The sequence below is a fragment of the Equus asinus genome, chromosome 5, assembly GCF_041296235.1.
Source record: "Equus asinus isolate D_3611 breed Donkey chromosome 5, EquAss-T2T_v2, whole genome shotgun sequence".
In the NCBI taxonomy this organism is placed as follows: Eukaryota; Metazoa; Chordata; class Mammalia; order Perissodactyla; family Equidae; genus Equus; species Equus asinus.
This window is the reverse complement of record NC_091794.1, coordinates 105,068,620-105,094,971: the sequence shown is the minus strand read 5'-3', so window position 1 is coordinate 105,094,971 and position 26,352 is coordinate 105,068,620. Positions and strand designations below refer to the sequence as shown.

The following is a 26,352-nucleotide window of genomic DNA, read 5'->3' as shown; positions in this document are numbered from 1 at the left end:
GTCCACCTGCTGGGATATTAACCCAGCAAGACATCGCGCCGTTTGCGGCAGAAATCCTGATCGTTCTCCACCCGCCCCTGGAACTGCCTGGGCAGCTGCTACTGAGCCGGCAGGAAGACGCCAGCAGACCGACGCCGTCTCCTAGCAACCGGGCCTGGGTCACGTGACCCGCTTCACGTGGGCCGGAGTTGAGCTGGGGTTGGAGCTGGAGCTGCGGCTGCGGGCGGGGCGGGGCCGGACAAGTTTGTTTCCCGAGTTCGGAGCCCAGGAGCCGCCGCGGCTGTCGCGCAGGTGCCCTCCGTCTTGGTCGCGATGGAGCTGCCCGCGGTGAACTTGAAGGTGGCGACGGGTGGGGCGGGGCGGGGGCGGCCACGCCAGAGGCGGGCGGGCGCGGGGCGGGTCTCTGGGAGTGTGTTGGGCGTTTGGCCTTTTAAAGAAGGATTTTAGAGGCGAGAGGACCGAGAGTCTGGAAAGAAAGGTGAGAAGGAGGCGGGCAGAAAGACCATAGCATGTAGAGAGATCCAGGAAAGGGCCAGCTGGGAAGACCGAGAGGGTCCTGGAGGCGGTAGGGGACGGAGAGGGCCGCCCCTTCCCGAGGACAGACCCCTCCAGTTGGGAGCGCCCGGCCCCCGAGGATCGCTTTGGCCTCTGCGCCCAGAATTCCCCTGGAGCGGGAGGAAGGCGAGGTGGGAGGCACTGAGAGCCGGAGGTGGGGCTTCGAGGCGGGACACCTCCCCTCCTCCCAGACAGAGGGGCTAGATCTTCCACCTGGACTCCCAGCACCGCCCCGGTAGCCTCCTGTGTGTGCTAAGTCTGGTTAAGAAAATCAGATGTTCCCAGACAAGTGGATTTCTAAAGTTTATAAATATAGCGTCGTTATTTCCTAACATACACAAACTCCAATAGAAGTTACTTAAAAGCAGAAAACCCCAACTTTTTGCACTTCGGACAACACTGCGGGGCTTCCTGAGATGTCTTCATTTCCTGAGCTGATTTCTTAGCTGTCAAGATGCCAGAAGCTGTTCTTCTTTTTCTCCCCGCCACCCCCAGCCCCCCTGTGCTTCTGCCCTCTGTTTGGCACAGGGGGGCTGGGGCCTTCAGCTTTGGCCAGAAAGCTGTGAACCTTGGACCAAACCTGCCATCTTGGGTCTCGCTGCAGGCTCTTTCGAGACCATAACCAGGAATGCCCTTTTACTCAGGAGTGACAAAGCTTTTAGCACCCGTGGTGTCAGGTACGAAAGGAACCAAAGAGAGAATGACTACAAAACAACACATCATCCATATTTGGATGTTAAACATGGTCTGCGCTATGACCTCACCTGGGAGATTTCCCTTAATCCGACTTGCTTCAGCAAACCTCTTGAAGCTTCCAGTTAACAGCTGGGGGAAAAGTCGGCTGGAGATAAGGCACCGGGCTTGGGTCGAACATTTAGCTGGGAAGAATTTACGTGAGGACCACTGAGATTTGTGTTATTCATACTCACTCTGTTCCAGGCAGTGTAGGGTTAATGCCCACTGCCTTTTTCTCTGATTAGAGATTTTGCTAAGAGGGAATGAGGTGAGGGACGGAGCTGCAGGAGTTGAGAGGGCAGAGAACCCTCATCGTGGGGCGTCTGTGGTGTGCCAGGTTATTTATCTCATCACGACAGCCTCCTGAGAAAGCTGATATTGTCATCTTTTTACAGATGAGCAAACTTCGGCTCAGATCAAGTCAGTAACTTGCCAAGGTCCCACAGGGATTAAGTGGCAGAGTCAGGCTTTGAACCCACCGGGGTCAGATTTCAAAGCCTTGTCCTTTCCTGGCCAACAGTTAGTTAGGGTTGACTTCTGCCTCGACACTTTACGTCCAATGGGAGGGCTTAGTCTGTTTAGAGCAGCTTTATGGGCGTTGCCAGCCACAGGTGTGAGCTGTGCTGGCTTTCAGTGCCCAGGATGAAACGGCTGGTCCCTCCCTTGACTTGGGCAATAGGACCCCCATGTCTCCAAGGCTCTTAGCTGCTCCCCGTCAGAAATGAGTAAGTGCTGGGAGGCCCTGAGGGGCTAGGATTGCCAGGTAACATACAGGACCGCCAGTTGAATTTGAGTTACAGATCAACAAGGAGTAATTTTTAAGTATAAAGATATCCCAGGCAATATTTAGGACATAAGTAACAAATTATTCATTATCTGAAATTCAAAATTAACTGGATGTTCTGTATTTTTTTCTTTTTAAAGAATGCATTTTTTTTCCCTCCTACCCAAAGCCCCAGCACATAGTTGTATGTTCAAGTTGTAAGTCCTTCTAGTTCTATGTGAGCTGCCACCATAGCGTGGCAACTGACAGACGGGTCAAGGGTGTGGTTCCATGACCAGGAAGTGAACCCGGGGCCCCCGAACTGGTGAGCCCCAAACTTTAACCACTAGGCCATCAGGGCTGGCTCTGTTCTGTATTTTTGTTGTCGTTCGATCTGGCCACCCTAGGAGGGCAGCTGTTGACTGCTTGCTCATAGACACTTGAGTTGGATATTCTGAGGTCAGAGCCCCTTGGGAGCTGGGAAAATGCACTCTGTCGCCCTGGGCTCCCTCCCACTCCCTCATGTCATACATTCCTTGGGCGTTGACTGAATGCCTGCTTGTGCCCAGCCAAGCCAGAGTGGGCAGTGGTGCCAGGTGAGAAGAAACAGCTGCCCCAGGCCCTTTGCACAAAGGGCAGTCCCTAACTGAGCCCCTCCAGGAGGCAAGTCCTAAGTTGCGGGAATGACATCGTGACAAGCTTAGAAAGGACTTCCTTGGGTTCATGAGGTCTTGTGAAAAAGGCTCATGGTAGGAGGGTCCAGGGGGTCATGGAGCATTAGAGTTAAGAACTGGGAGAGCCACCTTCCTGACCATAGTAAAGAGGACAGTGCGCCGAGGGCTGACTCCCTGGCAGGCACGGTGTTGAGTGTTCCACGCACCTGTCCACTTCCCTGCCCCACTGGATCCACACAACAGCCCTGTGACACGGACAGGAGTGTCCCTATTGTACAGAAGAGCAAGCAGTGTTCTGAGAGGTCAGGTGGCTTCCCAAGGTCACACAGCTTCTAGGTCATGGAAGAGGATCAGATCCATGTGTTTGGCTCCAGTCCCCATACAGTTAGCCGCTGCCTGAAACTGCGTCTCTTCTGTGGCATTTCTGACTGGTCTCCCTTAGCCTCAGCCCCCTCTTGGGGACCTTCCTACCTCCTGTAAAAGGTCACCGAGTGTTTGCACAGGACTGGTAGGAATATGTTCTGTGTACTGATCTGTATGTTCACCTTAGGTCTGTCCACCACCTGTCTGGGAAGGTCCCCTCCCAGCCCCCAACAAAGGGTCTAAGTCCTGGTCCACACAACCCCTCAATTCCCCTCAGGCATCGCTTCTCCGGGTTAAACCTCATTTCCATCCACCCCGCCCTTGCTATTCCAGATCCTCACAGTGGAGCACAGAGGGTAGAGCACGGGCCTTGGGGCCAGACAAGCTGCATTCAAGGCCAGGCTTTGCTACTTATTAGCTGTGTGACCTTGAGCAGGTTTCTTAACCTCTCTGAGTATCAGTTTTCTCACTGTAGAAAGAGGATAAAAATAGGCCCTGCCTTCTATGGTGAAAAGAGGAGGATCCTGTGGTCTAAGGGGGTGGTGTAGCATTACATTTTGGTTAGCATAAAAACCCCGACCAGGTAGACTGAGTCTGAGATATGCATCTGGGCTGTCTTGTTTATAAGCATTACCGTTTGGGACAATTAATCTTTCACAGCCTCAGTTTCTTCAGAAGTAAAACGGTGGCAAGGATGATGTGAGCCGAGTGTTCAGGGCCGTGTAGACACGTGGCAGGCAGGTCCTCCTCAGCAGCAGGAGCAGCTGTTGTTGGAGCTGTTGCAGGATGCCTGTCCCACACAAGAACTTGTGGTTGTTGGGGCCGGCCCCGTGGCCAAGTGGTTAAGTTTGCTCGCTCCGCTTTGGCGGCCCAGGGTTTCGCTGGTTCAGATCCTGGGTACAGACGTGGCACTGCTCATCAGGCCCCGCTGAGACGGCGTCCCACATGCCACAACTAGAAGGACCCACAACTAAAATATACTACTATGTACTGGGGGGATTTGGGGAGAAAAAGCAGGAAAAAAAAAGGAAGATTGGCAACAGTTATTAGCTTAGGTGCCAATCTTTAAAAAAAAAAAAAAAAAAAAAACTTGCGGTTGTTAAGTGGATGCATACAGTGACTGTCAGAGGCCTGTCTGTGGTTACGGCACCCCCGTGGGATGTGTGGGTGATGGGTGCTGCCTCCATATCACAGAGAGGGAGCCTGGGGCTCAGACACAAAAGGACATGAAAGGGACCAGAACCTGGGTCTCCTGCCCCCTAATCCAGCATCCTGCGACCCCCTGCTGCCTTAGCCCACTGGCCCTCCCCTCCCCTATCCCAGTCTTCTGACACATTGGACGCTGACTGGATGTGCCCCCTTGACCCCCTGCCCCCCACCACACGGGCCGAGCACTGTATGAAGAGTCCAGGAGCTCAGGTCCTGCTTTCCTCTTTCCAGCTGGAAAGGTCAGGCTGCCCAGGCACATCCTCAGATCCTGGTTCCTCCCTCCCCCGATTAGCTCAGGTCCCTGCCCTGTTCCTCCCTCTTTCTGGCGGCACCTGAGAATCCCAGGTGTGCCCTCGGTTACTGGAAACCTCCCCAGAGCCGGCAGACGGTTCTCTTGTGCTGACATGCGTCACCGTTCCCTCCTCCCAGGGCTGTTGGGAAGGGCAGGGCCAGTTTGGCTGGGTTTCTTGTTGGAGCTTTCCTGGATATTAGACCTTTCCCGGCCAGGTGGGTGTGCCCTCCCATTACAAAATGGAGAAACTGAGGCAGAGGACACTTAGTCTTCCATGGGTTTCTTTTCCCAGGGGCTTAAGAGAAGTGGTCAAATGGTGCTCAGTTTCTTAAATATTTATAAAACGAAGTGATGCCACACAGAGGGGACTGTATGTCTTTGAGGATCTGCAGTATTTCCAGGTCATACTCTTTTCTTCCCAAGAGAGACGGCAGGGTTTGCACCTTGGCCAGGTGCTCACTCTGTATTGCAGGCTTTTCCGGCTCCACAAGAAATCTTTGTCTCACAGGTTACACAGAGTCACTTCCCCGGCCTTCCGTGCCGACCAGCTGCCTTTTGTCTTTCCATAAGAAAGCCGGGCTCTGCGGGCCAGGCAGCGCTGTGGGTTAAAAGCCTGTCATGTGCCTGGTCCGGGGGCGGGACAGAGCCTTGGCCGTGCAGACTTTCTGAAAGAGAAGCCCACAGTGGGGAGGGTTCGGGGTTGATCTTCAGGAGGCAGGGGTGGTGTGAGCTGCCTCCCATGCCCTCCTTCCTCGGCGTCTTCTCTTAGTCTCAAGGCTGACACCAGGACCCCTGTGGCTGGCCACGCGGCGTGGCCTCTGGCAGGTCCCTTCTCCTCTGTGGTCAGGGTTTCCTGTGAGAGGGGACGGTAGTTTGCTCTCAAGATAGAGATCAGAATTCTTCCTCATACCCACCCAGGCCCAGCGCCACCCACCCTCTAGCTTCCTGTCCCTCCTCCACCCTCCTCTTCCTTCCACTCCGGCCACATTGGCTTCTTTTCAGTTTCCAGAATGTTCTATGCTGCCTTCTGCCACAGAGCCTTTGCAGGTGCTATGCCTTCTGCCTCAAATTCTCGTCTCTCCTCTCTGTCCCTGGTTAGGCCCCTGCTCACCACTTTCATCTTGGCTTCAAGGTCGCTCCATCAGAGAAGCCGGGTAACCAGCCCACCCCCCTCCCTGTTGTGGAAGTAGGGTCCCTTCCCTTCTGTACCCGTCCTTCGGAATCCCCTCCCTCGCTGCATCCCGTTCCTGAGGCTATTGTCTGATTGGCCAGTGTCTCCACTCATGTGAGTTCTGAGGGGAGCGCGGCGCCGCGTCCGCACGGTGGGCGGGCAGCAGGTGCCAGCGATGCCGCCTAAACCGTTTAAGAAACTTAGCGCCATTGGCTCACTTCTCTTAAGCCTCTGGGAAAAGAAACCCGTGGAAGACTAAGCCTCCTCTGCCTCAGATTCCCCCGTTCGTAATGGGAGGGCACACCCGCCCAGGCACCTTGGGCGAGTGACGTACCTCCGGGCTTCGGTCTTCTCCAGGTTAAGCGGGGGCAGTGGTACCTCGGAGCACTGTGAGGAGGGGATGCCTTCACACCGAGGGGACTTAGGATGGTGCCCGACACGGGGGACGTGCTCAGTGATGAAGAAGGTGGGGGGCCCCTAGAGCCAGCCTCCCGTCCTGTAGACTCGGCTTTTCCAGAGTCTCGGGACCTCCGTGGAGTGGGGCGCGCCGGTCCTTACAGAGTCATTTTCTTAGTCTTCTCTGGGGGGAAGAGGACATCCTTGGGGGCTGTGGAGCCGGACCCCTTTGGTTCACTCCCATGGGGCGCTGGGGCGCAGGTGGAGTCTCCACCGTCTGCTCCGGATTTCTTGTGCCCCACATGTGGAAAACATACCCATTTGTCCCAAGCCCCCGTAGCCCCCCTCCAGCTGAAGGCCGTGCCTCCAGGGCGAGGGCTGGGGCGCAGGCTCTGGAGTCAGACAATTTAATTCGAGTTTTGCCGCTTGCCATCGGTGGAATCTTGATCAACTTACTTTACCTCCGAGCCTGGTTTTCTCATCTGTAAAATGGGAATAGTAATGGTATCTGTTCCCGAGGCCGTGGGGAGGCCCAGAGGTCGTGTGAGGTGTTAGATACAGGGCCCGGCACATAGTAGGCGTGCAGTGAATGGTAGCTCTTCCAGAAGTGCTCTATCTCCTCAGCCAGAGTTCTTTATTGCGGGCAGCAGCCTCTCCTTCTGTCCTTTCACCAGACCGGAAGCTGGCCCTTTCCCTGCAGATCCTTGCTGTGCCCACCCCTGCCCTCTGGGCCTGGCACACGGCCCCACCCAAGGCTCTTGGCATCCCCCCCTCCCAGCTTGGCCCCTCAGTCCCCTGAGTAAACTCCTTCAGGAGCACCCATCGACCACCAGGCCCCACGGAAGCTCCTGACTTGGGGCTCCTGATCCCCCCCCACCTCCCTGCAGTCTCAGCCACCCCCAGCCTCAGCCTTTGCCACGCCCCCTCCTCCTCCCCACCTGGGCTTCCGGGCCGCTCTGGAACACCTCGCTCTCCCTGCCCTTTGCCTGGCTGATCTCTGCAGACCCTTTAGCACCAGCTCTGGGGCTCCCTCCTCTTGAGAAGGGGCTTGGGCTGGCAGCCGCCTCCTTCCCTGAGCATCGGCGCCTGCCTTCTCTGCTTGCTCTCCGAGCAGGGCCCTTTGGATTACCAGGACTGGAGACTAGTTCCAGTCAAGAGGGTGTTATGTCAAGGGCATAGAGGGCAACGAGAAGGGTAGACTATTGCAGAAATCTAGAAAAAGCCAGAGGGATTTTTTTTTTCCTTGACCTAAATCATACACGTCACCTGCCTGCAGAAAAAGGTCGGGTGGCTTCCCCTGGTGCACTTAGGATGCAGTCCCTCCAGGCCCCCTGGTCCCCTCTGGTCTCCGCACAGCACCCCAGCCCCAGTGTCCCAAGACATCAGCCTTGTTTGAGCCCCTGAACCCCCCGCCAGCCATTTCCCATGGGCCTCCTCTGATTCCAGAGCAGATAGATTCTGGGTTCCCCAAAGGAGCCTCCAGCCTCTGGAAGCAGGAAGGGGTGTGGGTGTCAGCTGCCCGCGGGGAGGGGTGACGTGACAGCGTCCCCGGCCTGGCCTGTGCCGTTCCTCCTCCTCCACCTCTGGTTCACTCACTGTCACTGTTTCTCTTCAGCAGACATCTGTGAAGCCCCCTTAGATGCTAGGCGGGGACCTCCTGTGTTTCTGGCTCTGAAAGCTTTCCTGCCCCACGGTTCCCCACTGCGGTGGCCGCACTCACCGATCTCTTCTTCCTCTCCCCCCGTTCTGTGCCACAGGCCATCCTCCTGGTTCACTGGCTGCTGACGACCTGGTGAGTGACTCCATGGGTGTCTGGTTCTGTGTCCACCTGTCTCCTGGGATCTGGGTCCACATGTCTCCCCAGGGTCTGTGTCCATGTGTCCCCTGGGGTCTTGTCCACTTGTCCTCCGGCCAGTTCTAAGACTAAATGGCACCTTCATCAAGAGTATCATCATCCAGCTCCCCACGTCCCGAGAATGTCGGAGGGTCAGGCAGTTCCCAGAGGGCTTTGCCATCACTGCCTCCTGTGAGTTTCGAGCCCTCATCCTAGGGGAGGCCGCTGCCCTCGGCAATGCCGCCTGCTCAGATCCTCCTCCAGGCTCTGCCCAAGCCCTTTCAGGGGCTGGCATGACTCTGCTTCTTCTCCAAGACCTTTGCATCTGGGAAGTCTGGGGTGCTGAAGCCAGGGGGCTAGGTGCGCACACTCGGCCGGGTTCCCTGAGCAGCGGCGGGTGGACGCCAGATAGAGCTCTGTGTGTCTGTGGTCTTGAGCGAGTCACTTCAGCTCCCTGAGTCATTTTCTCATCTGTAAAACGAGAGCATTACTGACCCTCCCACTTACTTTGTAAGGTCACTGGAAGGTGAAAGCGTGACTTTAGAAACTAATAAGCACTGACCTGTGCTGAGGGTGTCCAGCGGCCCCCCGCCAGGCTCAGCACCTCTGTGGGTTAGCTCGGCAGCTCGGCAAGTAGACGCACCATGAACCCGAGACACGGGTGAGGTCACTTGCTCAGGGCTGGACCCTCCCTCTTACATCACACTCCCTGCGTGGACGCAGACTCGGGATGCAGACAGACCCTGATCAGATCCCGGCTCTGTGTGCTCCATCTGGGTCACCCAAGGCAAGTGACTCCACTGCTCAGGGCCTCGGTTCCCATCTGTAAAGTGGGTGTGAGGAGGGCATGGCCCTGAGGAGCAGGAGGGAGAAGCGTGGGTGCTCTGCAGGCACTCCCCGGGGCCTGCGGCCAAGGGCACTGGCCGGGCAGGGCTGCTTCCGTTGTTCCCGTCTGTTCCTTCTGTCGAGCTTCTGGGGAGAGCTCTCTGCCGAACCAAGACTGGAAGCCACTGAGTGACAGGTGCGTTTTGCCAACTTTGAAGTGCGGTGCACATGTGGACAGTTGTGAATAATGTGAACTGTGGTAATCATGGTTAATGACCTTGAGCAGCAAGGTCAAAATACAGATTTCTCAGTCCCACTCCCCAGGATTCTGAGCTGGTGAGTCTGGGCTGGGGCCCCAGCACTTGCTTTCTTAAAACCAGAGAATGAGGTTACTTATTCAAAGGCTGTTCAGCCTGCTTGGTCTCTGCACTTCACTGCTTTGCACATGTTTCCTGTGCGCTACGCTCCAGTGAATGTCATTTGAACTTGAGAAGCACCCCACTGCGTGCTGGGGCAGTCTAGGCCCAGTGGCTATGGTGGGTAAGAGCATGGCCTCTGGAGCCAGACTGCCTAGGTTCAAATCCCAGCTCTGCCACTTAGCAGCTGTGTGACCCTGGGCAAGTTACTTGACCTCTCTGTGCCTCAGTTTCCTCATCTGTAAAATGAGGATAATAATAGTGCCTCCTTCCTACAGTCGTTAGCACAAATGCACATAAATGAGTCCATTTAAAGCACTTAGAACTGTGTCAGACACTAATAAGGGCTCTGTGTTAACTATTCTTTTCACTGATGTAACTGTTATTTTTATTAACAAACATATAAGTAAACATAAGTTAGTAGCAATACTCTAAAAAATAAAATAGTAAAATAGGGTGGGCGTTGTATTCAAAAGTGACGAGGCAGTGCTTGAAATTGGGCGGTCGGGAAACGAGTCTCAGAGTTAACATTTGAGCTGAGACTTAAATGACAAAACAGGCCAAGTGTTCAGGGCAGAGGGAACAGCACGGGCAGTGGCTGAGAGGTTGGGGGGCTGCATTGAGGGCCAGACCCCACAGGGCCCCCTTAGGCTGTGGCGAAGAATCTGCATTTTATTCCAAGTGGGAGGGTTTTTAGCAGAAGCCTGACATCGGCTGGTGTACATTACTGGTTGCTATTCAGAGAATGGTCTGCAGGGGTCAGGAGTGGCAGGAAGGAGACCAGTGGGGAGAGGCTGTGCTGATAAATCCTGGCAGGAGAGGATGCTGGTGTGGACCTGGAAGGATGCGGCCAGGTTCAGGATCTGTTTGGGAAGTAGAGCCAGTGAGATTTGCTGACATTTCTGGCTCACAGCCGAGGAGGAGAACATGGCCCTGTGACCTGGCGGACCGTGGCCTGTTCTCAGGGGGACCCTGAGCCCTGTGGGAGGGGGTGAGCACCCGTGGGGCCGTCACCTCTTGACTTGACTCAGGTGCCTCTTCCCGCAGGGGCTGCATCGTGTTTCAGGGCTCCTATGCCTGGGCCAACTTCACCATCCTGGCCTTAGGCGTGTGGGCCGTGGCTCAGCGGGACTCCGTCGACGCCATAAGTATGGTGAGCGGGGGAAGCAGCACGGGCAACTGGCTTCAGGGTGATCCGGGGCCCCCACCCTGTGCTTCTCTTGCCCATCCCCATCTTGTCTCTCTTGAGCCCCCATGTTCCATCTTCTAAAGCCTTGTAAATAAGCCACCGAGGCTACCAGCCCACCTGTCTCCGCTAGCCTGGCCTGCTTCTCTGCTTGCCTGGGTGGCTTATTTGCAAGGTCTTCCCCAAGGAAGATGGGGGGGGGGGGTCCCACCAGTGCCCTAGATCAGCCCCCTCCCCGAGAACGGGGAGCCCTGTCGTGTGAGGGATGTTGCCGGGAGACCGTGAAGACGGAGCTCCATTACGTTGTGAGGTCCGAGTGGACACGGCCTTGCTGGATTCTTCCACGGGGGGGCTTCCTGACACCCACTAAGCCCCGAGGGGAGCGAGCGCTCTAGCTGCAGCCTCTCAGCACAACTGAACGGGAATTTCCTTGGTGGCGGAGATGGTTTGGGTGAACTCCCAGGAACCTTCCATCTCGGAGGTTCTGGAACCAAGTCTTGTGCTCTGTCCTGGCCTCCAGGGTAATGGGGGAGGTCGGGGGGGTGAGGGCTCACGTCCCCGCTCCCTGTCCTACAGTCCCCAGTCAGCGTCTCATCCACACAGTCCTCCCTGCTTGCTTGGTCTGTCTTCCAGCAAACCCTGAGGAGACAGGAGGACCCAGATGGAGCTTCTGCTCTGGCATATGTGGTGGGGGAGCCAAGGGGACGTGATGGGGCAGCAGTGCGCTCATAAACTCCGATGACATGTGGTGGACCCTGGGCCCTGTGCTTGCCTGTCTTGCAGTTTCTCGGTGGCTTGGTAGCCACCGTCTTCCTGGACATCGTCCACATCAGCATCTTCTACCCTACGGCTGGTCTCACGGACACGGGGCGCTTTGGCGCTGGCATGGCCATCCTCAGCCTGCTCCTCAAGCCGTTCTCCTGCTGCCTCGTCTACCACATGTACCGGGAGCGTGGGGGTGAGCTCCTGCCGCACACTGGTGAGGTCACCACCTCCGGCCGGCTCCCCACTCCCCTCTCGCTGGCCAGGTGCTGGCACTGACATCCTCCCATGTCTCCTCTGTCTCTGCCTTGTCTGACCCACAGCCCCACCCAGTGAGCCGGCCTCACCCTGTGGGATGAGGGCTCCAGGTGCAGAGAGGGCCATGGCATGGGCGCTGAGTGCCAGGCCACAAGGTCTGCAAGCTTCTGGTCTCTGCTACAGGAGCCCAGGGGTCCCCTGGCTGTCCCAGCTTGGTGTGACCTTTTCCTGGCATTAGGCTATGGGCAGGGTTGGGGGTAGCCGCCAAGCTCCCGTCCCAGCACAAGCACAGGTGCCGCTGGGGGTGTGATCCACAGGCAGCTTGGGGCAGTCCGCAGCCTGAGGCTGGCAGGCACCTGCAGGGCCAGCTTCTCCTCTCAGCCCTCGCCAGCCCCATCCCTGGAGCTCCTCTCTCCTGCCTTGTGGGGTCTGGGTGGCCGAGGGTGAGCTGGTGCTGGCATGGGCTGTGGGCCTTGGCCGAAGACAGTGTTGAACTGTGGGGACTTTCCCTGCTAACCTGCCCTCTCGCCTGAGCCCACCCCCCCCCCCCGCCTCCTCCCAGGCCCTCTCTGAGCTGCGCCCCTTCCCCTGGGGGCCGCGCCATCTTTCCACTCTCTGACACACATTCTCCTGTCTCTCTGAGAGAAGTCGGGTGAGGCGGGGCGCCATCCTCTCCCTTTCACTCCTGAGAAGAGAGGCCCAGAGTGGCCCGGACCTGGCCCTGGGGGAGGGCGAGCCAGTGACATTCCTCCCATTGGACAGATGAGGAGACTGAGTCCCAGAGCCCGTGGGGCTTGTCCAGGATCCCAGGACAGATGTGCAGTGTAGGGACAGCAGGAGAGTGAGCACTTAGAGTCCTGCCACCTGCCTCACAGCCCAGCCCCAGCTCTCCGGGCTCCATGACTGCCAGGCTCAGGGCCTTCTGGGCACAGTGACACGGCGTCCACTCAGCCTGGGAGAGGGGCTAGAGGGGAGCCAGGGGTCCAGATTCCTGGGCACACACTGCTCGGGGGGCACATGGAGGCCTAGCAGCTAAGGGCCCTGGCTTTGGGGTCGTGCTGCCTGGGTTTGAGTCCTCGTGTCCTGGGCTTAGGGCTGTGCGGTCTCAGGCAAGTCAGTTCACCTCTGTGCCCCTCAGTTTCCTCGTCTGTAAAGTGGGGACAATAAAGATACCTGCTCTGTAGGGTCACGGATGGGTTGAACGAAGGCTCGGTGCCTGGGCCTGCTGCCGCCGTCACCGTCCTGGGTGCAGGATGCCCAGCTCTGGCCTGCCTGGTGGGGGTGGGGTGGATCTTGGTTTGGACTCCGTGAAACGTCCTGAGTCCTCCTCCCTCATTTTTTCTTTCTCTCATCTCCCCGCCCCCCAGGTTTCCTCAGATCTTCACAGGAGCGCAGCGCCTACCAGACGATTGACTCACCAGAGGCACCCACGGAGCCCTTTGCCAGCCTGGAGGGCAGAGGTCACGCCTCCCAAGGGTACTGAAGGCAGCCCCGCTGCCCCTGCCCCAAGCCCAGGGGCCAGTGTGACAAACTATGGGTGAGGCCTGGGCTGCATTGCCTTCCTTGTGCCTTGGATGGTATTCCAGGGGTGCTCCTGACCCCCGTTTCCTGGACCTGCATGGAATGTGCTGTCCTGTTCCCCATCTCAGGCGTTGCCTGAATCAAGTGCCCTGAGGGGCCAGGAGGCCCTGTGCATACCGTCCCCAGCTCCCCCAGGCCTCCCCGCCCTTCCAGGTACCCCACCAGTTCCAGGCTGGGAACCCCGCTCGCTCTCCTCACCTCCACCCTTAGCTGCTCCGTGCAGGCCCCAGCTGAGCCAACAGAGCCTGTAGCCCTCAGCGATGCCTGCTGCCCAGGCTTCCCTCACAGTGTCAAGCCTTCCCACAGAAGCTCCGAGAGCTTCGGGTCATGCTCAGCCCTGCGAGCAGTCAGCATGGGGGTGAGGTCCCCGTGCTTCTCACTGCCTGGCCACTTGGTACGTGGGGAGCCTGCTGCTGGAGGCAGGAGGAATCTGTGGCACCTGAGACCACCACGGCCTCCAGCTGCCCCTCTCAGAGCCGTGACATTAAAGTGTGGGGGATTCTGCAGCTGGCTGTGTTTGGAGGTCTGTTTAGTTTCCCGGCCGGGCTGGGGCCCGGACCTGCCGTTCCTGGGAAGATTTCTCCTGCGTGTCCCCAGGGCACCTGGGCTTAGCTGTCTGTTCTGTTGTGGCAGGAGGAAGCAGCAGCTCATGACCAGCTGGGCCTGCCCTGCGCCCAGCTCTGGCCTGGCTGAGGCCCCAGCAGAGGAGGGCACTGTTCAGTGTGGCCGATGGGTGTCTGTTTCTCTGAATCAGACAACTCAGATATTGTTTGAATCCTGCCCTGCTGCTGGCTGGCTGTGTGCCCTTGGGCAACTTAACCTCTCTGACCTCAGTGTCTTCTGGAAAAGGTCCAATGCCTGCCAGAGGTTAGTGATGCAAATGAAAGGTACTGTGTCTGTCCCAAGGGAGGGTCTGTAAATGACTGCAAAGTTGTTAGTGGGCTTGCTCCTTGAGCCTGTGATGATGCTGGTCAGGAGGTGAGGGGTGACCTCTTTCTGGCAGGCCCTGTGTCTTGGCATCAGAGCTGATGACTGAGACTGACGCCTGTCCGGAAGCTCCAAGGGTCCCATGGCCAGGGCATCCCACTTTGACTGGGATGGGCATTGGCCACTAGGGCCCAGGTGTCTGGGCTTTCCCGGGCCATCCTGGCTTGTCCTCAGCACTAAGAGGTCAAGGCCTAATGCAGAGCCCCCACCATGCTCCCGTTTCTATCCATCCAAAGAGGCCAAGCACCTGCCACGAGTGGCCAAGGGCCTGGGGCCGCAGACGGGAACTCCGGGGCCGGCTCTCGGGGAACAGACAGTGAGAGTCCTCTGTCAGAAGACAAGAGCCCAGAGAGAAGGGAACACGGGCCTCTGGGTGGGGACTCGTGCTCTGGGGCCAAGGGATGCTGAGCGGCCGCAGCTGGGGAAAGCTGGAGACGGCCTCACTGGGAGAAGGGGCGGACAGATAAGCCGTGGTACATCCATTCTGTGGGATACTGTGTAGCAGTTCAAGGGAGCAAACCAGACTTATTTCTGTCGATGTTCGTCCCCCCAAATGTGAACAAAACAGATTGCAGAATGGCAAGTGCAACATGAGAGCTTTAGTGTAAATTTTAAAACCTCACAGCGATACCATAGATTATTCTGGGGTGTAGATGTGGGACCACGCAGAAGTGTGGCCTAGAAGGGCACATGTCGAGGTCAGGGTTGCGGTGGTGTGGCAGGGAGGGGCGTGGCCTGAGGGGATGGGACTAGAAGTCAAGTTCCTGGCACGTGGAAGGCATGTGTGCTGCATCTGTGTCGTGAACACGTCACATTTCCAAAGGAAATGAGCGATGGGGGGAGGGCAGTGGGGGGACAGATAACAGAGCCTGTGCCAAGCAGCGGGGAGAGTCTATTCAGAGACCCCGGTTCCTCGTAGCCCCAGAGCCCCAAGTCTGACCGGATCTTCCAGGACGGCCCCGAGGAAGGCTCCTGTCTTAAGTGCGTTCCCCAGAAGCAGACCCTGAGACAATGTGTGTGACTCGGTGCAGAGCAAGGGAGCTGGGCTTTCTTGCTCGTTGGCCGAGGGCTGCTCCAGGGCTGAGGATGACTTAAACTTCCAGGCTCCTCCGGTGCCCTGACCATGCAGGCAAAGTGGCGCCAGGAGCCCGAGCACCATCCTGCAAGGAGAGGGCCTGCAGAGGCGCATAGAATCAGTGAGGACCACCTGTGTGGCCGCCCCTTCCCACACCCACATGGCAGGTCTCGTGAGGGAGAGCTGCTAACAGTCATTCAACAAGCACTCGAGAGCCTAGAGGAAGTGGGTGGTGTTCTAGATGCTGGGGATGCCAGAGTGGAAAAAAAGCCCCTAGTACCCAGAAGATTCCATCTTGCATGAGGGGAACAGCTCATTGGAAGGCCTGAGGGGGCACGTGCCTGCACGGCCTGTTTGGGGGCAAGATCAGGAGGTCGGGGTGGCTGGAGCCAAGGCTGGGGGGGGGGGGGTGGGCGGCGCGGCGGGACGAGGTCGGGAAGGCAGCAGGGCCCAGATGGTGCAGGGTCACAGGTCATTTTGAGGACTTCAGCTTTTACTGAGGGAGATGGGGGCTTTGGGCTGAGTTGGACATGGCCTGGCTTACATTTCAAAAGGACACCAGAAGGACAGTGTTGGTGGCTTGGACTGGGAGGTGGAGCTAGGGCTGGTGACCAGTGGTCATGTCGAGCGGAACGCCACGCACCAGTTATCAATCCCAGGACAGGAGTCCAGACACTTCCGCCCACAGCTTCAGTAGTGGGCGTCCATCCCCGTGGCCAGCGGGTCTCCTCTGGCAGCTGACGGCAAATTTATTTACTCTCCCCCCCTCATGCCACAGTGCAAGGACACTGTCCCCTCCCAAGAAGGACAGAGACAGCAGTGGGGTTGGCCACATGCCGTGTGATACACGTGCTTAAGCAGAAAAAAAGAGCAAACCTGGGCCCTGAAGCAGGGAGAGAGGTTCCCAACCAAGGGGACGGGCTTGGCACAGGCCGGGGGGCTCTTGGTCTCTTGGTAAGGAAGTGTTCGGGCCCAAGGCCCACTGTTATGCAGCCAAGTGGGGTGGGAATACGGCACGCAGGGGACTGCCTGTCACAGTGGGGAAGCTCCTGGATGCGTTTTGAAGGCAGAGCGGCAAGATTCGCTGATGGACTGGATGTAGGAGAAACAGAAGAGTCCGGGATTGCAAGGTTTTGGGACTGAGCAGCTGGAGGCCGGAGCTGCTCCTAGCCAGGAGCGGGCACAGCAGGAAGGCCAGGTCCTGGGCAAGGTCAGGAGCTCAGTCTCAGACAGGCCACACTGGAGGCCTTGGGGCTTCCAACCAGACTTTCTCACCACTGTGTTCTTTTAAAAGGACCGGTTGCTGTAGGGAATTGGAAATAGTCTGTTTTAGTCTCTAGCACCTGAGCTTCTAGAAACTGTCAACCACAGGAAGCCAATTTCTCTTGCTTCTGGTCCCCTGCTGGTGAGAGCTCAAGTCACTCATCTAGTTTGAAAATCTTGTGTGTTTTTGTTTTCATGAAGCTGAGCCCTCCAGGTGAAAAAGCCAGAGAAATTGTCCCAGAGGAGGTTCCTGTCTTCTCCTGTTCGTCAAAACTGGACGAGAGCCCCCAAAACAGGCCTGGAAATTCCAACTCACAGCCTCCCTCCAAACCAGCTCCAGAGCCAGGGGGCTGTGGTTTAAGTCCAGCCACACCCTGTGGCCGGCTGTGTGAGAGGCTGGACATCTCACCCCCACTGCACTCGGTTTCCTCATCTGACAAATGGGGACAATAATGGTGCCTGGCTCGGGGATTAGTGGAGTCTGAAAATGTGTGACGTAGTGTTTAGTAAATATTAGATCTCATTGCCTGTGCTGCCGTGTGAATTATTCAGAGGGAGGGAGGGGGAGCAGTGCAGGGGAGGAAAATATCTCCTCAACCCTCTTAGGGTCTGAAAATTAAACTGACTAAGGTTAACAGGAGAAAAGCTTACACATTTTATTGAATTTTTACATGTACGTCAGAGCCTTCACAAGAGAATGAAGACCTGAAGAAGTGACCAGAGCAGGAAGCTTTTATGCCTTTTAGAGAAACAACAAATGTGTGAAGAATTGACGGGACAAAGGGGTTTGGGCTTGGGGTGGTAAATGGGAAGAAGGAACTAGGAAGACAAGGGGGAGTCCAACAAGGTTTGTTCATACAGATTTCTCAGCCATAGATTCCCCACCTCTGGTCATAAGAATGTCTTCTTTCCACCTGGCAGAGGCAGGGGACCTTTCACATGAGAGATTTATGACCTGTTTCGGGGAGAAGGGGGGGTGTGATGGAGGTCAGGGTGACCTTCCGGCTTCTGCCGTTTTCCCAGACTCCTTCAGTGTGAGACACTCAGCAAGCCAAGGCGCCACATTTTGGGGCAGCACATCCTGCCTTCCATCACCAGTCTGACCATCCATTCATCTGTTCACTTATTATTTCTCTAAACACTTACTGAGTGCTTTCTACAAGTGTTCAAAAGATTGAAAAAAATTTCAGGAAGTAAGACAGAGGTTTTCCTCACGGCAACAGCAGAACTCTGAGGGTCCAGGTCTCCAGGTGGTGGGGGGCCTGGGTGCACACCTGTCAGTCCAGATGCTATCAACAGGGTCAACGAGTTGTAATAAAACATGATCATATCAGAGGCCTAAACTCAGAATCACAGATCTGAACTCAAAGGGAGCTTCGAGCTCGCCTAGCCCAGTGGTTTGAAAAGGCTGTTTTGTTTCAACCTCTTTGTTCAAAAAAACTCTTCCCCAGTATATAAGACAGAGCTAGTCCGAGAGAGAACGCCCCTCAACCCCCCTTCCTTCCCCACCCCCCCAGCCATGGCCACTCTCAGGAAGGGGCCCCGGAGCACAGTAGGAAAACCGATTTCCTAGGTCCTCTTTCTGTCACAGCTGGGGACCAGGCCCAGGAAGAGGAGACTTGACTTGGACAGGGGCACATGGGGACGACTTGACTTAAGAGCCTGAAGGTGACAACGTGGAGGCAGACTGAGACGCCGGGTGGAGTTTAAAGGAAATAATCAATCAGAACGTCTACAGATGAAAAGCACAGTGGATGTAATTAGAAACTCAGTGGATGGCTTGATTCACGGAATAGGGACACCAGAAGAGAAAATCGGAAGCCTTGAAGATAGAGTTGAAGGAATTACTTAGTACACAGGAAAAAAGAGACAGAAAATCTGAGAGGTTAGAAACGAAGGATAGAGAGGTCAGACACACGCAGTGGGAGAGAGGCAACATTCAAAGAGAGAAAGGCAGGGAACTTTCCAAAATGGAAAGACACCAAGCCTCAGATTAGGAAGCCAAACAACCCCCAAGCAGAATAACTAAGAAGAAACCCACATTTACAATCATCTCAATGGGCACTTGGTCCACACCTGCTGTATCTTCAGCACCTGGAACAGCGCCGGCATCCAGGACGTGCTCACGAAAGGCACGGAATGAACGGGTGAAAACTGCAGAACGCCAAAGACGAACATTAAGATCCCAAAGCAGCCTGGGAGAAAAGATATTGTCCTGAAAGGAACGACAATTACACCAATTATTGCTGATGTCTCAACGGCAACAGTAGGAGTCAGAAGACAGAGGAATGATACCTTCAGATGGTGAGAAAAACAGAGGTCACCCCCAAGCTGTGCACTGAAGAGTACCTTTCAGGAGTGAGGGTGAAACGAAGACATACTCAGGGAAGGAACAGCAGAGGTCACCAACAGACCTTCAATACAGGGACGTCGAAAGAATCTTTTTGTGGAAGAGGGAAGTTTTTCCGTAAGGAAGATCTGACACGCAGGAAGGAAACAGTAAACAAGTGGTTTAGTGATTGAGACGATAACAACGTACATCAGGAGGAGCTGAGCGGACACAGAAGCCCCTTTTTGTCTGGAAGGAGGGTAAATACTGCATTAACCTTCAGACTTTATCAAATTAAAGGTGCATATTAAAGTGTCTTGGATAACCACTGAAAGACTAGAAATGAAGTGAGTAATTTCCAAGCCAGTGGTGGTGGAAAAAAAGAATGAAAGAGGAAACCTTGATCAATTCTGAAAAAGGCAAGAAAGGAGAAAAGGGAAGCATGAAATTTGACCATTAGCAAGCGCAAAAATAAGATGGTTTATATAAATGTCATAATCATACATTTGTAACTGATTTTTAAAGACAATTCCAGCCATACTGTGTTTATAAGAGATGCACCTAAACTATATGGAGACAAGGAGACTGAAAGTAAAAGGACGAAAAAGTTAAACCAGGCGAATAAGGAACAGAGCTGGGGTGGCTAAGCTAACATCAGACCAACTTGACTTGAAGGCAAAAGTCTTACTAGAGATAAGGGAACCAAGACAGAAAGCACAGAGGGTCAGTCCACCCGGTTTGGGAGCAGATAGCCAATGCATACACTTCGGAAGGAATCAGCCCCTTCTTCAAGAATTGCTTTAGAGTTTAAACGGCTCTTTGGCATTTATTTGTGAAACATCTGATTCTCACATCAAACCGGTGCAACAACAGAGGTGTTACCACCTCCCTGTTACAGATGAGAAGCGTGAGGTTCAGAGAAGTTAGGGACTTGCCTAAGGTCACACAGCAGTAGAATCCATCTTGATCACGGGTCTTCTGTCTCGCCACCCAGTGCTCTTTGCTCTCCCGGCAGGTGTTTAGAAAGGAGAAAGCATACTCACTGGACAGAGGAAGAAAAGGGCACGGACGGCAGGGCTCAGCGAGGAACAGCATGAGCAAAGGCTTGGCAGGTGGAAAATGCCTAGAGGGAAGCGTGGCTGGGCCAAGCACACAGCAGGGAGGGTGAGTAGGGTGGATTCCAGCCCGTTCCGGAGGGCCCCGAAGGCCGGCAGGGTTTTGCCTGTCTTGCCCGCAAGAAGTTTGCCCAGGACCACGTGCCTCGCCACCAATGCCCGGTGCTGGGCAGAGCCCTCGCGGAGCACCGCGCACCCCCGTGGATGGCCCCCCTCCGGCCACCCCGGGCCCCCGCGCACGGACACCCGCGGCCACGCTCACGACTCGGGCAGTGGGGGCGCCCCGTGCGCCTCGAGGCAGCGCCGGACGCTGGGCGGCACGCTCTCTGACGTCCCCGCCCCCCCCCCCCCGCCCCACGCCAGGGTCGTTAGCCGTCCCGCCGAGACGCCCTCCAGGTTCAGATTGGACTGAGTGACGGAGGTCCCCAGGAAGACAGACGCACCGGAGGACAGGTCCAGGGGGGCAGCAAAACCGACCGCAAGTTCCCTCCGCGGGAGTCGGAGGGGGCTCTGCCGTCTTAGCTGGACGGATGAGGGTGGAGTGGTGAAGGGGCGGACAGGGGTGGGGGGCGAGGAGCAGACAGAGGGGCCGATGAGCCCAGGCACTGGGTGGGGAGTTGGGGGTAGGAAAGGATGCTGCGGGTTGAGCCGTCTCCAGCCTCCTTTGGAAAGAGGTGGGGGCGGGGTGGCCCTGGTTAGGAGCATGCTCTGTGGAGTCAGGCCCCCGGGTGGTCCCTCTACAGCTGCTGAGCAGCTGTAGGACCGTGGCCTGGGCAGGTGAGCCCTTGAAGCGGCAGTTTCCCCATCTCTAAAACAAGGGGGCCTCGTTTTTAGGGCCGCGGTACTCCATGGTGCTTGGCAGGGTTCAGTGGTTCATTTTACGCTGTGAATAAGCCCGTTATGTGCCACGTACTATTCCTTGCGCTGTGAACACAGCAGGGAAAAGAGGCAATGGCTGTCAGTCCACTGGAGGGAGAAAGGCGAACACTCGTTCTTCTGTTAGATGGTGGGAAGTCACGGGGAAAAGTCACGCACGGTAAAGAGAGGAGGGAGTGGGGAGAGTGCTGTGTCGGAGAGCGTGCAGGGAAGGGCTCCCTGTGATGTTTGAGGCAGGACTTGAAGGAGTGAGGGGGAGAGGGGAAGAGTGCCAGGCAGAGGGAACAGTAAGTGCAAAGGCCCTGAGGTGGGGACACACACAGCATTTTGGAAGAACAGGGAGGAGGCCCGTGTGTTTGGAGCAGGGAGAGCAGGGGCAGAGGAGTAGGGGTGAGGTCGGTAACATAGGGCAGGGGTCAGCAAGCTTTCTTAAAGGCCAGGCTTTGTGGGTCATAATGGCTCTGCCATTGTAGCGAGAGAGCAGCCATAGACCAGCATAAGCGGATAGCCGTGGTTCCAATGTAACTGTATGTGCATCATAAACAGGGGCCCTGAGGTGGGGCTTTCCAGCCTTTGTTGAGGACTGAGTGGACTGGGGAGCCTTTGGGGGCGTTTGAGTTGAGTCAGGACATGATCTGATTTCAGGGTTCGCAGGACCACTCTGGCTGCTGGGGAGCAGACATTGGTGTGGCAGTAGGGCAGAAGCGCGGACCCCAATTAGGAGGCCGGAGGTGATGGTCGCTTGACCTGGGGAGGTGGGGACGAGGTGGTGAGCGGGGCAGGCTCTAGACGTCTTTGGCAGGTGGAGCTGATGGCTTGCACACCGTGTGAGGAGAGGCATTAGGGCGGCTCCGGGATTTTCGTCTGAGACACAGGAAGGCTGGAGCTGCCGTCCTCGGAGGAGGGGGACAGGAGCCTGCATTAGACTGTCTGCAGCTGAGCTTGCGGGGGTCCGCGCAGGGAAGGGAGGGCTGAGGCCCGGGGCGAACCAGCAGAGGAGTCTGGGAAAGAGCAGCAGGCAGTGGGGAGGGAAACCGAGGCGGGCATCCTGGAGTCGGGGAAGCAAGGGCCCCAAGGAGTGCGAGAGGCCACCGTCCTGCTGCTCATGCCACTGCCTCACGAAAACCCAGGCTGAGAACTGGCTGGGGTGGCATCTGGGAGGTCACCTGGAGCAAAGCAGCTCTGGGGTGGGGTGGGGGTGCCAATTGCGTGAGGTCAGCAGAGGTGGAGGTGGGGGAGGAAGTGGGATCTGGGTGTGGTGAGAAGGGGACAAATGGCCTGGGGCCTGAGGCTCAAGAGGAGAGGGATCTTTTTCTTTAATGCTTTTGCTTTTTGTTTGTAAAGATGGAAAAAATAACCAGCTGTTGAAGTGCTGCTGGGAATGATTCAGTAAGGAAGGGGGAAGTGTTGGCGATGGCGGAGGGGACTTCGTGGACAGTGTGGAGGCTGCTCGGCTCGGGGACTGGCACCTGATTCTCCAGCAGCCTTTGGGCCACTTGAGATTGGCATCATGATTTGGGAGCGAGGCCATCAGTGCAGCTGGAGGGTTTTCTTTGACCAATGCTGTGGTTTTGCCAAGCGAGTGCAGCAAAGAGGGGGAGCCGAGGGTGTGCAAAGGGGTTGATTATAATGCCGGGGGGTTAGAGAGAGCCGTCAAGGGGCGAGGGACGGTCAAAGGTGGTGGGGTCAGAGGGTGAGGGTCTCAAAGGGAGACCGTAGAGGGACACTAAAGGGAGTGAGCTGGAAACATGGGGGTGGGCTCTGCAGCTGATGTCCTGTGGGGGGGGGGGGGTGCGCTTATGGAGGATGACAAAGCCTGGGGGACTGTGGGAGCCGGTGGCTGAGGTTGGTGAAGGCAAGGTGGTGGGAGGGGAGGAGGTCAGGGAGCCCGCAGGCCAGGAGCTGGAGGGACCGCCTGTGTGGATGGTGAAATCGCCAAGAACTTAGACAGGTATGTGATGGAGAAAGTGACAGTGAGCCAGCAGCTGAAATCTTTGAGGAACGAACTTCCTGGAGCTTAGAACAGGAGTGTCTTAGAGAGGAGAGAGGCAGAATGGTCGGAAGTGGCGACAGGAGGCAGAGGGCCCCACCCTCCTCCGGGCCCAGTGGTCTGAGAGAAACAGCCCCCACCGGAGAGGGCTGCCGGAGAAGCAGGCTCCACAGGGCACGGCCGGGATCTGTGGTCCCCGTTAGAAGAAGCAGGTGCTGGAAGACATGAGAAAATTATAAGGGAGAGAGGTGGTATAGGGGCGGGCAGAGGAGACCCCAGGGGCCTGACCAGGACAGCTGGAGCTGGGCCTCAGGGCAACCAGGGGTGCTGGTGAGGGGTGGCGTGGGGCCTGTCCTGGCCCCTCAGAGCCCATCCCGTCAAACAGGCCGGGCCGCTGGCTGTGGTGTATACCAAGGACACTGCCACCCCGGCTCTGCCCTGGACACCATGGAGCTGCGACCTGACACCAGCCACAAGGAGAATGTGGCCCCCAGGCCTGCGACGCCCACGAGGCCAGGCAAGAGGCTCAGCGGGTCCGGGTCGGAGGTGGCAGGACCACAGGCCCCTCCAGGTAGCGACCCAGAGCCACTTTCCCCTCAGGCCAGTCCAGGGCCTCGATAATTCCAGAGATTAGCTGGGCAGGACCAGCTGGGCCAGGACAAAGTCTTCCCAGCCTGGGGCCTGAGGGAGGGTCAGGAAGTGAGGAGGTGAGGTCAGGAAGAGGAGGGCGGGAGTGGGCCCGGCGGGGGGCCCTGTCTGTGCCAGGGGTGGTGGGCCCCCTGCTCAGGTGCCTGGGGCTTCGAGGAGGCCCCAGAGTTGATGCAGCCGAGAGCAGGAGCAGCCCAAGAACAAATTCAGATTCCAATTCACATGCCAGTTTGTCTGTGTTCTAGCTGTGTGACTGTGGGGCAAGTTGCTTAACCTCTCTGAGCTTTAGTTCGTATCTACAAACTTTTATGGCCCACTCTACCTGCCAGGACCTCACCAGCCCCCAGGAGGCCTTGTCTCCTGAGCTGTGGGATGGCCTGGGGGGCCAGGAAGACAGGGCAGAGAGGGAGGGGCCTAAGCCCCACCGCGTCCCTAGAGCTGCTCATGTGCTGGATCTTGCTTTCACCCCCGATTGCTGCCCCCATCACCTCTTCGTTCAAGCGGGGAACCAGGCAGTCGTCCTTGGCTCCTCTTTCCTCAGCCTCCACCTCCACAGCGGGTCTGAATCCGTCTCCTTCTCTCCACCTACCCCGCCATCCCCCATCCCAGCCCTGTCCTCTCTCACCTGGGACCCCCCACCAGCCTCCTGTCTCCCCGCTTCCCTCTGCCCTCCTCCCGGCCCTGCCCAGCCCTGCTCCATGCAGCCAGGCACCCAGTCAGACCACGTCCCCGCTCTTGCTGAAGACCCCCAGGTGCTGCCCACCAGTCCACCCGGGAAGACAGAGCTGACACAGACCCCTGAGGTCCAGGCTCCCTCCCACCTGGGGCCCTGTCCCTCCCCTGTTCTGAGGCCTGGCTGACCCCTCTTCTCCCACCTGAGCACTGACCATGGAATCCCCCCCAGGGCATGACTGTCTCTCCTCTCCTTAGAGCAACGGAGGCTCCGGAAGAGCCTGGGTGTCGGCCTGGGCAGTGGACATGGCCGGTGGGTGCCCATGTGCCAGGCCAAGAGGGGAGGGCCTGCCGCCACACCCTCCCCAGGGGCAGTGCTTTGCCAGGAGCCCTGCCGAGTCCAGACCAACCTGGCCAGCCCCAGCCCCGGCCTGGGCCTCGCCCTGAAGGACACGACTGGCCGGCTCATCAACTCAGGCTTCTGGCAGCAGAGCAACCTGCAGCGTCTGGCCAGGAGGCCCCAAAGGAGAGCCCCTGGGTTTGCCGTCCAGCAGAGTAACCTGAGCATGAAGGAAGCCACCTTGGCCGAGTGTGGAAGTCACACCAGCCCCCAGTCGGAGCCTCAGGAAAGCGTCTGGCCCCACATGATGCCCCAGGCAGGCTCCCTACCCCGAGGGCCCTTGGCTCCCCCATCCTCCAGCCTGAGGCCATCCCAGCTGCTGGCCACAGACACCCGCTGCCCAGACTTCAGGCCCGCTGCTGACTATGCCCCTCTTGGTGGGCATACACGGCCAGGCCCCAGGTCCTGGTGTGGCCTGGGGAGCTGGACCTCCAGGCTCATGGGGGAGCCCCTCACCCTGGAGGACCTAGCTGTCCCTACCCAGAGCCAGCCTTGGGCCCCACCCCAAGCTGCTGTCCACCAGCTGCTGGCCTCCGTGCAACATCTGGAGCACAAGGCAGCCAGTCTCAGGTGCCGGGCATCCTGGGAACCCCTGGGCCCTGTGTGGCAGGAACCCTGGACCAGTGATGGCCAGGCGCTCCCCGCTTGCCTCCAGCCCAGCCAAGCTGTTCCTGCTTCCTGGGATAAGAGGAAGAAATTCCCTTCAGGTCTCAGGGAAACCGAGGATTCCCCAGAGACCCCAGGGGTCGGGGCTGGCCTCTTCGACTCTCAGGCAGGCAGTAGGCCTGCATCACCGGAGACCACAGTGGGGATGCTGACTGGGGATGTCCTTGATCCCGAGCAGGGAGTCCTTCCTGCCCATCCCCTGAGACGAGGCGGAAACTGCTCCCCAGGGACTGTGTTCGGCAGCGGGCAGAGGGGGGACCCTCTGCTCCCTCGAGGGGCTGGCAGCAGAGAGCCCGGACTCTGCTCTTCAGCCTTCTCCCATGCAGCCTGGGGCGTCCTTCCCGGGTGGGAAGGAGGGGAGGGGACCCCGCAGGAGCAGGTCAGCAGGAAGGAGGAGAGGATGGCTCCCTGTCCACCAGGCGCGGCCCCGGCGAGGAGCGGCCTGCAGGTAGAGGCCGGAGGAGTCTGGGAGTGGGAGTTGGGGGGCTCCTGGAGGCCTGCTGCCTCCTCCCAGGAATTCTCACTCCAAGCTGGTTGTCACTACCCTGTCACACCCCCCTCCCCGGAAAGGGCGGCCTTGGCAGGCAGGCTCCGCAGAGGGTGTCCTGTCCTGCTTGCTTCTTGGCCTGAGAGCTGCGTCATGTCCTTTGATTTCCAAGAACAAAGCCGGAAGCACTGTGAGCCTGGCGTCTGAGACAGCTCGGTGAGGCCAGGGGCTGTGGTGTGGGGGCCCATTCGCAAGGGGAAGCCGAGACCAGGGCCTGAGAAAGACGAGGCCCTGATGGCAGATCCCTGGAGGATGTCAGGGGGAGGGAACATCTTCACGCTGTCCCTGCTGCAGAATGAGGGGCCTCCCAGGCTGCCCCAGGACAGGAGTGGGGGCGGCGGCTGCTGGGAATCTTAAACTCATAAGGCTGCCCTGCCTCAGGGGCTCTCTTGTGCGGGATGCTCTTGCAAAGTCTGCAGCTAGTCCTTGTGCTGCAGCCCCGAGCATCACTCTCATCATCACTGGAAGGCGACGTGGGTGGACCCCACCCCCAGCTGCTCCCTGGGGCTCAGGGGCTGGGTCCACCCCCTGAGCAACCCTTATCTGTCCCCAGCTGGCGGCTGCTGTCCAGGTGTTTCCGAGCCTGGCAGCACGTGGTGCAGACGCGGCAGGCAGTGGTGGCGGCGCTGGCGCTGGGCCGCCGGCAGCTGTTGCGCAGGGGCCTACGGGCGCTGCGGTGGGCACTGTGGCTCCGGGAGGCCCAGCTGGAGGTGGCGTGGGGGCGACACACGCAGGCCCTGCTGGCCCGGAGCTTCCAAAAGGTC

At 57.7% G+C, this 26,352-nt stretch overlaps 2 protein-coding genes across 9 annotated transcripts in view; both read left to right on the top strand.

The window, feature by feature from the left end:
• Positions 1-156: 156 nt before the first annotated feature.
• Positions 157-16,870, top strand: AGTRAP (angiotensin II receptor associated protein). Of its 8 annotated transcripts, none has more exons than XM_070511079.1 (7): positions 157-339; positions 7,916-7,950; positions 10,281-10,386; positions 11,203-11,398; positions 12,807-12,915; positions 13,654-13,887; positions 16,547-16,868. In XM_070511079.1, exons 1-7 carry the CDS (start codon positions 313-315, stop codon positions 16,548-16,550), a joined length of 711 nt encoding a protein of 236 aa, XP_070367180.1. In that variant the 5' UTR covers positions 157-312; the 3' UTR covers positions 16,551-16,868. The 8 variants fall into 8 exon arrangements, with proteins under 8 accessions (XP_070367180.1, XP_070367182.1, XP_070367178.1 ...); XM_070511080.1 differs by having other exon boundaries at positions 192-339; positions 11,203-11,377; positions 16,547-16,869; XM_070511081.1 differs by lacking the exon at positions 13,654-13,887 and having other exon boundaries at positions 16,547-16,870.
• Positions 16,871-23,087: 6,217 nt separating this feature from the next.
• Positions 23,088-26,352, top strand: part of C5H1orf167 (chromosome 5 C1orf167 homolog) — a 15,907-nt gene continuing 12,642 nt past the window's right edge. The window contains 3 exon segments of the mRNA XM_070511428.1: positions 23,088-23,172; positions 24,234-25,713; positions 26,142-26,349. Of these exon segments, the coding sequence (XP_070367529.1) occupies positions 23,103-23,172; positions 24,234-25,713; positions 26,142-26,349 (1,758 nt within the window). The 5' untranslated portion in view covers positions 23,088-23,102.

Coding starts and splice junctions, on each gene's coding strand:
- AGTRAP (XM_070511077.1), top strand. CDS start 313: ATGGAGCTGCCCGCGGTGAACTTGAAG. Junction 340..7,915: donor TGCCCGCGGTGAACTTGAAG/GTGGCGACGGGT, acceptor TCTGTGCCACAG/GCCATCCTCCTGGTTCACTG. Junction 10,387..11,202: donor CCGTCGACGCCATAAGTATG/GTGAGCGGGGGA, acceptor CCTGTCTTGCAG/TTTCTCGGTGGCTTGGTAGC.